This window comes from Cyprinus carpio, chromosome B24 (assembly GCF_018340385.1).
Source record: "Cyprinus carpio isolate SPL01 chromosome B24, ASM1834038v1, whole genome shotgun sequence".
Classification (NCBI taxonomy): Eukaryota; Metazoa; Chordata; class Actinopteri; order Cypriniformes; family Cyprinidae; genus Cyprinus; species Cyprinus carpio.
Genome location: NC_056620.1, coordinates 10,029,069 through 10,040,001, shown reverse-complemented (window position 1 = coordinate 10,040,001; position 10,933 = coordinate 10,029,069). Strand labels below are relative to the sequence as shown.

Sequence of the window (10,933 nt, the reverse complement as noted above, 5' to 3'; positions counted from 1 at the left end):
TGAGAGAACTCTCTCTTTAAAGCTCAAGACAGTTGATATGAATGATTGGAAGTATAGACAAACATCATTAATCTTCATCTGTAAGCTCCAGATCCTCAACAATCTGGGCTTTCATCTGAAGATGGCGAGGAACTGAGAGATTTGTGCATTTCCCGCACACTTGACAGAGCAGCATAACCCAATATTTACTAGGCCTTGATGTGGAATGCATTGGATCATCACACTTAGATGTTACATAAGAATTGATAGAATTCCTCTGGGTGAGCATCACTCCATAATGAAGTGACGAAATTCTGCTATACTTCCCTCTTAGAAATATCAGCATGTCTTTTCAGCTCTCTAGCGAGGATGAGGTGTGGGGAGGAAGGAAAAGGGCTTAAAGCTGCGAGTCCGTCATTCAGGGAACTCCCACACGGTCTATTCCATGGGCAGAGAGTGGAGATTTAGCCTCATTACTCACAGTCACTGATTATACAACTAACTCAATATAGCTATAAAGTCGGACAAGAAATTCCCAGAGAAAAAGAGGCCAAGACTCCAATGAGATTTCAACTTCTCTGCGATTCTCCTTGATGAGAAATATCTCAGACACAGAGACTCACATAACTTGAAAATTGAATTTTAATGTACATTACGGAGTACTGAGTCCCAAAGTGAGGCATAAAGCTAATCTATCTATTTTGTCAAACAATATAAGACTTGGAAACACTTCATTGTTGCAAATCTGTTGCAAATTACCTAGTTACTTTAAATAGTGAAATGACTTGGTTCAGGAGAAATGCAAGAATGTCAACTTAAAGGGACAGTTCACCCAAATATTAAAATTCTGTCATCATTTACTCATCTTCATATCATTCCAAACCTGCATGACTTATTGTGTTGGGTGACACAGACACACACACAAGATATTTTGAAAAATGTGCGTTTTTCACCCATACAATGAATGTCAATGGAGTCCAACATTTTGGACACCACTGACTTCATTATGTGGACAAAAATTGTTGAAACATTCTTCAAAGTATCTTCTTTGTGTAGAAGAAAGGAAGTCAAACAGGTTTCGAATAATACAAGGGTTAGTAAAAGAGTAAAGAATTTACATTTTTGGGTGAACTATTCCTTTATATCTTATTTTGCGCTATTTTTAACGAAAATGAGTAGCCAGTAAGGACAAGCTGCGGTAACTTCAACTACGCCACCAACAAGTCAAAACAGGCCTGGTAACTCTCGAGCTGGCCTCCTGACACAGTTTCTATGGCAGCTGTAAAACACCGAGGTAGGTGGGCGGCAGTTCCAGCCGGTGAATGAGCTTCATCGGGTGAACGAGGACTGTGAGGAGGTCTTGGCACCAGGGCCCGACTCCCTTCGTGGCGGCAGACGAGGTTGTGTTGTCTACAACAAATGATATGGCATTCTCAGGCAGTGATGGGGTTTCAGCAAGTGTTTGATTCTTGTGTCTGACGGTGGCCTGTTCCTCTGTCTGCTCTCTGTCTCGCATGGCTGGCAACGGAGATCAAGTTGTAGGAAGGAATCACTGTAACATGAGGTTGATCATTCTTCATCTCCTCCATGGATGCGAGGGGAGATATGGTATTAGTGAGACTGCCGTGTCCTCAGCCTGGTGAAAAGGAAGGATACCAGGCCAGGGTGGGACAATGGCAAGGACTGATATAATGAAGAAAAGCTCTTTTGTATGGATTGTTGATGTGTATTCCCTGAGGGAAGGTACTTATATACAAGATGGGTGGTTCTTGGCGCGAGTTTCCACTCTTGAAGGCGTCAGCCACGACAAGAAACTGTGATTAATGTATTTGTTCTTTGAAGTTGGCATCTGTTTGATATCGTTTGACACCAACTAGAAGGTGAGAGTGGTCCATGATTTCATAAGGGGACAGGTGAGACACTGTTCTGGTTGACCTAAGGGATAGTTCACCCAAAATAAAGCTTCTGTCATCATTTACTCACCCTAATGTCATTCCAAACCTGATATTGTTTCTTGGGTGGAACACAAAAGAAGATATTTTCAAGAAAGTTTCAACTGTTCCTTTTAGAGCAGCATAATAAAATTTAAATATCTTACTGCGATTACAGAACCACAAAGACAGCAGTTTAATTAATTAAACATAGGCACTGCATGTTTCAGAGCAAAGCACTGCAATGTGTTTATTTACACGCAAGCTGCTCATGATCCAGTGTTTTTACTGTCTCAGAGCAGCTCAGTTTACAGTAAATGCTGCTTCGCACAAACTTATTTTTTATACACAATGAAATGAAACCGTAATTTTTTTTAACTTAATTTTTATTCAGTACTAATAATCATTATGATTGTTAATAATGATGAGGATGAGGATAATGATTATTATTATTATAGTCTAGGGGTGTAATTGTTAAATTACTGACGGTTCAGTTTGTATCACAGTTTTTAGGGACACGGTTTCGGTACAGTTCGGTTTGTGCTATGTTTAAGGAAAAGTACCATGCTGTCACATAAAAATAAAGAAAATAAGACCAAATAATCTTAAAACAAGCAACAGCACAAATAAATACAAAAAAGCAAAGATACAAATAAAATAAACAGTGCTTTTCAGGTTTTCTTTAGGTAGGTCTAACATTAGTTTTTAGGTACAGAAATTAAATCAGTACTCAAATGTAAAATAACATTGCATATTTGACTGAATAAAATAAAGATGAATCCTTATTAAAGTTACAAAAACTATTCAATCAAGAGCAGTGAGTGATTTCCTTGTCTTTTGTTGTTTGATTAACATAAAAAAGGGCTGTCACTTTAAGACAATGCATGGATCCAGTACATTGATACTGTACAGTATGTTTAACTGACTCACCAAGACGGGCATGTTGACATAGTTTTTGTGCAAATTTGTTCATTCAAGCACAAGACTTGAAAGAGAACTCAATATCTGCACGCTGTCTGAGAGCTGAGCACGGGTTTGTGTGCTTCGGATGAGCGCGCATGCAAATCTTCTCACTGCACATACGTTCTCATTCGCGTTTTCTGGCTATTGAATGTTTAAAATGGCAAGGCTTAAATGACTTTCGTTTCAAAAACAGATAGTAATGTGTGCTGTTCAGGTCTCAGCTGTGCGCACACACTTTCAACACCTGGGTGATTACGGCATAAATGACTGGTCATATTCGAGCATATGGCACTCGCACTGAACAAAGTTTACAAAGAGTGACTGGTTTGTCCACGTTTCTTTTTTGTTTAGCACTGTTTTTGTAATGTATTGGGAAGCCAGAATGCGTATCCATAAACAGAAACATACATTAGCTGAACTCTGTCTGTTTTACTTGTTGTTATTTTTAACAAACCAAATAACTAGGGATGCACGATATTATCGGTCTGATACCAGAATCGGCCGATAATGGCTTTAAATGTAAATATCGGCATTGGCCTGATATGAAAAATTATGCCGATATGTCTTGCCTATAAGAGGAATGCGTTAACTCGTATGTGCTCAGGGTGTGCTAGCGATCAGATCATGTCAGCAGTGTGGCTCATTCTTGAAGCAAAGTTTTGTCTAAATGATGATCAGATTGACTGTTTGGATCGATGCATTTAATCTGTGAAAGCACGTACAGAATGACATGTTTGGTGTGTGATAGACTAAACAGTAATAGCACGTGCAGCAACAGTAATTGATGTCATAAAATAATGAGTATGTTTTGATTAACAGGTCAGAAGTTATAGCTTACATGAAACAAAAATCTAAAAACTTATATTTAATTAATTTATATATACTGATTTATTCATTAATGTGTAATATGTTTTTTTTTTTAAATAAATCATAAGCTCTAAAAGATTTTCATTTTTACAACTCTTTTGCTTTAGACCATCTACAAATGTTAAATCTTAAAATAAAATGTTAGGGTTAGGGCTTGCATCTTTCTGGGGGAAAAAATGCAGCGATTGATAGTTTATTTATAGTTATTTTCAAAGCTTCAATGTACTGTCAAAAAACCTATTTATTTAATTTTAACAAATAAGTTCTTGTTAAAAATGAACCAAAATTAAAAATATTTAGCTTATAATTTATGCACAGGAGAGATTTGGTGTTGTTTTCAAACAAAAGGAAATATATCGTTATTGGGCAAAATGAGTTGAAAAATATCGGCATATCCAATATCGGCAAAAATCCAATATCGTGCATTCCTACATATTACAGATGCATTGTCAGATTTAAGTTGAACCGCAGTGCAAGTGCATGCTGAACCTTGGGTGGAGAACCTTGGGTTGATTTTTTCCTGAGATCTATTACACCCCTATCATAGTCAATATTGATATTGATACTTATACACAAGACACTTGTGTACAATCACAAAATTTTTGGCCAAATTGTGCAGCCCCTTTACAAGCACAGGAAAAATCTAATTTCTATATAAAGAAAGCCAGTAGGGTCTAAAACAACAATGGTCCTCAATGACTTTTACTGTATGGACAAAAGGCCACTCATCATTTTAATTGTTGCTCCACATAAAGGAAGTCATACAAGTTTGAAATTACATTAGGGTGGGTAAATAATGAGAAAATTTAAATTTTTTGGTTATTTAAAAGGTTTAATTTAAGTCCCATGCACATCTTTGAACAAGAAATGGTTTCATGGTTTCTTTCTCACAGAGTAACTATTTCGGTAATATTCCATGTTTGTGTGCTAATTGAATCAGAAACAAAACGTTTCCATTCTTACAAATAGCTGGGGAGAAAATTCCTGAAAAGATCTAACAAGGTTGAAACGAGTCCAGGCTCTCACAGATGACTTACAGTCAAAACTTTGAAGAAAGAAAAAAGAAAGAGCTACAGTGTCCAAATGCAGTTAGATTGGGGTCCCCAGACGTAACAGATTGCAGATTGCAGATTGCAAGTGGAGAACGCACGTCAGGAAGATTCTGGTTGACCAAAGCCAAGTAGATGATTGCAGATTGTGAAGTTGGAGACAGCTGTGGAAAATCATTTAAGATAAACACGGATGCAGCAGTAGTGAGGCTAAAGAGACCCTCAGACTTCCTCTGGTGTTTATGTAGAACGTTGAGGTTTGTGTTGATTTGAAGCATCGCTGATGCAGCACTATAATGAAGTGCTGATTTTGAAAGGTGTCCAAATCACCCTCCTCCGCACAATAAATGCTTTAAAGCAATTACAATTACCAGATTTAACAGATGCTGGCGGAGCTTGACCAAGAACAGGCGTTTAATACAATCACTTTTCCACTTTATCCTCTTTATTTGAAGCTAGTAATTTTCAATTTATCGAATGAACGGATATCTAAATATATTCTGCTCGATGTTGATTAAATTAGAATGAACACTTGAACGTTAGGGGGAAAAACATTACAGTTGAAGAGAGACTCTTGCTCTGTTCCAAAACCCATTGAAACAACTATCTAGACAGTATTTTAAGGCATCACAGGCTTGCTCTCAACAAAAAGCCTGCTCCGATAGTTTCATCATAAATTTTTTTTGGATGTCTACGGCAGCAACACATACATAATACACTGAAAAGGCAATCCCAGAATGCACTGTGACAAGAACGAGCCCAGATAAATATTTGATTCATTATCCAACTGTATAGATGCAAATTTCTGTATAAAAAGGACTATTATTTGTGTGCACTGTATTTTTATGCTTATAGTAAAGCATTTAGCTTAGCAACATGCTAACATCAAACTCTACTTGAATTCATTGCAAGCCTAAACTTCTGTGTGCTTAAAATCAGGAATGCTATACGCTTGAAGTTCCTGCATATATGCAATAAGAAGTCAGCTACCTATGTCGGCAGCTCATTCAGGAACAGTTACATTTAGCCTAATTGGTTTTGAACTAACAATAACATATGACACTTTAGGGTTATATTGTTCTGTCAAGCAGAGAAAAAAGGTTAAAGTGTCAAAAGCATACAACTGGTTAGGAGTACAAAGAAAATATTTAATAAGGAGGATAGGGTCACTAGAACTGTGAATAACTATGCAATGAAAACTATAGTTGAACTAACCTTATTTATCAGTGTTACATTCCTTTATATTCTCAATTAAAGTAGCTTAGTTTACCTCAAAGTTAACACCCAGGTTCCTTTTAAGTGCGATCTCGTAGACCAGGCTGATCTCAGATTTGCTGGCATCGCTGTTCTCCTCCGTTTCTTTCTTCTCCTCTGAACACTGAAAGAGTTAAACACAAAACAGACCTATATTATTACAAAAAACTGTTAACTTTTTTCAGCATATTGACCTTTTTGAGTCATGATGTTACTTTGATTTGACATAAAAAGACATGCTGAACCAACATTATTCCCCTAACAGAGGTGTCCAAAACAATCTACTCATCATTCAAAGATTCAACATTACGAGCTCCAAGTATGCATAGCAGCATAAATAAATTATGCATAAATTATACAGTTTTTCTGTTTAATGGCTTTATTTATTTCTGTCCAATCACAGAAGGTTTATTGATTAAATATGTTAACTAAAAATAAAATTAAACAATGTACTGATTAAGCAGGGATATTTTGCATTAGTGAATAAAAATGGCTTAACGTACAATATTTTAACAATTATTATTATTATTTTGTGAGAACTAACAAATCTCAATGCATAATGGTGCCTTAATTTGATTACCTCCTCTGAACAATGCCTTTATTACAGCACAAAGATTTCTGTTGCTGACCTCAAATCAGCCCCAAACCTACATTTGAATGAAAACCTGCCAGGAAGATGTTAAATGGACAGTTCACCCAAAAACGAGAATTCTGTTATCAATTACTCACCCTCATGTCGTTCCAAACACATAAGACCTTCGTCCATCTTCAGAACACAAATGAAGATATTTTTGATGAAATCCATGAGCTTTCTGACCATGCATAGACAACAACATTAAAGGCCGATAAAATTAATTTTAAACTTTTTGCACACAAAATGTATTCCCGTAGCTTCTTAAAAATTATGGCTGAACCACTGATATCACATGGACTATTTTAACAATATCCTTACTACCTTTCTGGGCCTTGAACGTGGTAGTTGCATTGCTGTCTATGAAGGGTCAGAGAGCTCTCGGATTTCATCCAAAATATCTTAATTTGTGTTCTGAAGATGAACAAAGGTCTTTTGGGTTTGGAACGACATGAAGGTGAGTAATTAAAGACAGAATTTTCATTTTTGGGTGAATTATCCCTTTAAAAACAGGCTGTACGATCTCAAAGCTGATGGCGGGTCTGCTTCAACGCATGACTGCGGTTTCTCATGTACCTCCACTGAAAAGAGATGCTTCTGGTTTTGTTGAACAGTTGAGATTCTGAAGAAAGTGGCTTGGTTTTGTAAGAAGAAAAAGCTTTCAAACTGATCCAAGAGCAGTTCCCTTAGTTCCGATTCATATCTTATCAACTATAAAAGGAACTGCAATAGAACTCTTACACAAGTTCCAAAGGGTGACTTTTAATATGATCCCTGCAGCATATTATCTTGGTCACCTCCGTTACACTACTGACATTTCTTTTCAGAATGAAGAGAGTGTTCTCATGCAACACATGAACAGGAGTGTGTGATCTAAGAGCGCTCGATCAAGCTGTGTTTTTTTGCAGACATTCAGTGTGATGTGAGTGTTCTCGTTCAAGATGTGTTTTTTTGTGTGTGTTCTTTTTGTGGTATTGTTTGAACCTGGAAAACAGCTGCTGTTAAAACTAATGTTAATGATGTCTGGGATGGAGAGCCGTCAGGTGGTCTGGAGAGTGTGAGACTTTGTGTGACAGACTGTGAAGGCTTGCTTGTGTGCCTTTCTTTTGCTTGTGTTGTAATGATCAAAAAGCACAGAGATATGGCTTTTTTGCCATGATTTTTCCATCCCTTTCAACATTTTCTGGTCAAAATAATATAGCTGCTCAGCTGCTGTCACAACTCAATTCAAAATCAAAATTTAAGCTATATTATTAGTTAGGTGGGATTGTAGATAAATAAAAAAATTATATATTATTTATATGTCAAAATATAAATCAATATAAAAATTAATATATATATATATATATAAAAATAAATATATATATATATATATATATATATATATATATATATATATATATATATATATAAATATATATAATATATATATATATATATATATATATATATATATATATAAATAACAACTAATAACACTATTTTATTATTATATTATTGTTGTTGATGCTGTTATCAGCTTATAGTGTATAATAAATAACGTGTAATAAATCTGGACCACAGGTATAGAAATATTACAAATATTACTTATGGAGAACCTCCCACAGCTAAATGGTCCTCATAAAAGTCGATCAATAAAACGGTTACTACAAAAAGTTGTCTTTGCTAAACTTGCAAAACAGAAAAAAGAGGGAAAAACACTGCCAAAAAAAAGCTACAATTATTTTTATTTAACACAGAGATTTGTTTATTTTGAATACACATGTGTTTTATGTATCAACAACATCTAAATCTATCGAGCTCAGCCTCAGGTTTTTTAGAATCTAAAATAAGAAGCCATTAGTGTCTTATATAAAACAAATGTCTTACAACATCATTTGGGCTAAATAGTGTAAATTAAAAATCAACATTCTGATGGATTAATCATCCGTTTCTCTTTGAAAACCCCTCAAATCCACCTTTCTGTCTTCATCTGAGAGATATCCTGCTTACAGTGTGCGGTCACTGAGCACCGTTCCCATTATAACCGGTGAACGGAACCAGTTATACAGTCTTGAACGATACAGAGGAGCTTCCTGAGGTCTGTTTACTAACCATTCAGAGCTGTGCTTACTGTACATACCGCAATCTTGTTTATTCCCTCGACAACTCTGGCATGTGCTCGTTTGCCTGTTAGCACATGGTAAACTTTGTGAGTTTATGAGCGTGTTGAAGGGAAGAAAAACATGGTGTACTTGACAATAAAAATCAGCTGAGCCACAAACACTGGCTCGCATTCATTAATAACGCAAGTGACCTTTAATATATCCAGGTCACAACAGGTGTGTGCATGCATACATTTGCTCTCATTCTCATTATAATGTTACATAAAAATATATTATTTTCAATGAGGGAACAAGAACACACAGTTTATAATTAAAAGTAAAAAGTACTTCACTTTGCAGTTAAAACTAAAAATAGTAAAGATGAGAACTTCTAACGTGGTCTCATATTCTGTATATGGATAAATATAACAAAAACAATTACTTAAATGAGGTAACAGCTCTTTATAGTTTTTTTTTTTTTTTTTTAGCTATTATATGTGAAACGTTTTTGAAAATCTCTTATATTCTTATGTTATTTGATCAAAATTATAATGAAAAAAAAAACAACAGCAATATTGTAAATTATTATTACAATTTAAAATAACTGTTTTCTATTTTAATATTTTTTTAATGTGACTTATTCCTGTGATGGCAAAGCTGTATTTTCAGGCATTATTACAGTCTTTAGTGTCACATGATCCTTCAGAAATCATTCTGGCGATTTGCTGCTAAAGAAACGTTTCTTATAATTTTCAATGTTAAAAACAGTTGTGCTGTGTAATATCATTGTGGAAACACAATCTGTTCAGGATTCTTTAATGAAACTTCAAAAGAACAGTATTTATTTGAAACAAACATCTTTTGTAGCATCATAAATACTAAATCAGTAACATTCATTACTGTCACTTTTAACAGTGCAAGTGACCTTTTTCATATGTGCATAAAAGTTTGCAACGCACATAAATTTGCTCTTATTCTCATTCTGATGTCATTACATTTATATACTTCTAAATGAGGGATCAAGTACACTTAGTGTTGGTGATTTGAAAAATAAAGGTACCGTAGTAAAGATGTGCGCACAAATCCGTGTGAATGAAACCCATTGTGTCTAAGTTTGTTTTTTTTGTCATGATACTTTTGTTTGTGTTTTGAGAATACTCATCCTCGAGGTTTGAGATATGGTACAGGAGTGCGGAGACCAACGGTGTGCACAGGTATGGTGTGTATCAATTTGTAAAGCAATACACGGAAGAAACGTCTGACAAAGCCCTCATTATGGAGACAGAAGGGGGACAAGACTAAACAGGAGAGGCGCCACTGTGGTTTAAATAACCTTGGTCGATGCCAGGCATTTGGGGCACAATGAAATATTATTTCCGGTGGGAGAAATTAGTATTTTGAAGGATGGCCCGAAGCTACGTGCAAACACAGCTCTGACAGAAACTATAGCTCTGAGGAGATGTTGTGAACACTGACAGATGATGAGGAAACAGGACAGTTGTGTCTTCTTAAATATCGTGACTTGGATCGTCAGCCTGGATATCACTTTTACCTGACAACAGGTTATGAATATGCAGAATATGATAGACTTTCAAGTTCATAAAATGAAAAACAGGAAACTGTCAGAGACCATTAGTGAAAATGCAGCATTTTTTTTAATATTTGAATTTTTGTATTAGACAGATTATGTAAATATACTTAAATTGCATATCTTTTTTTTTTCAGCTGCCTTTTTTTAATAATTCAAAATCTTTGTAATAAAACAAGGACTTTCAATATTGTCTCAGACTATGTATATGGAAAAATATACATAAGTTAATAAATTTTTTAAAAAAAGATTAAGATTTTTTAATGTTTTTGAAAGTCTCTTATGCTCCATTTATTTTAAGAATACAATACAAAATTAATATTGTGAAATATTATTACAATTTAAAACAAGTTTTTTAATTTAATACATTTTTAACTGTAATTTATTCCTGTAATGACAGATCTTAATATTTAGCAGTCTTTACTCCAGTCTTCAGTGTCACATGATTCTTCAAAAACTACTCTAATATGCGATGTTTAAGAAATATTTCTTATCAATTATTACAAATGTCCAAAACAGTCGTGCTGCTTAATATTTCTGTGGAAAACATTTTTTTTGGAGGATTCAGGTTTTTTCAGGTTCAAAAT

General features: G+C 34.9%; 1 protein-coding gene across 2 annotated transcripts in view; it reads right to left on the bottom strand.

The window, feature by feature from the left end:
* The window catches only part of stau2 (staufen double-stranded RNA binding protein 2), a 115,941-nt gene that overhangs the window by 65,327 nt on the left and 39,681 nt on the right, over positions 1–10,933 (bottom strand). For both annotated transcript variants that reach the window (XM_042752183.1, XM_042752184.1), the window contains exon 7: positions 6,060–6,167. In XM_042752183.1, coding sequence (XP_042608117.1) covers positions 6,060–6,167 — 108 coding nt within the window. The remainder of the gene's footprint in view (positions 1–6,059; positions 6,168–10,933) is intronic.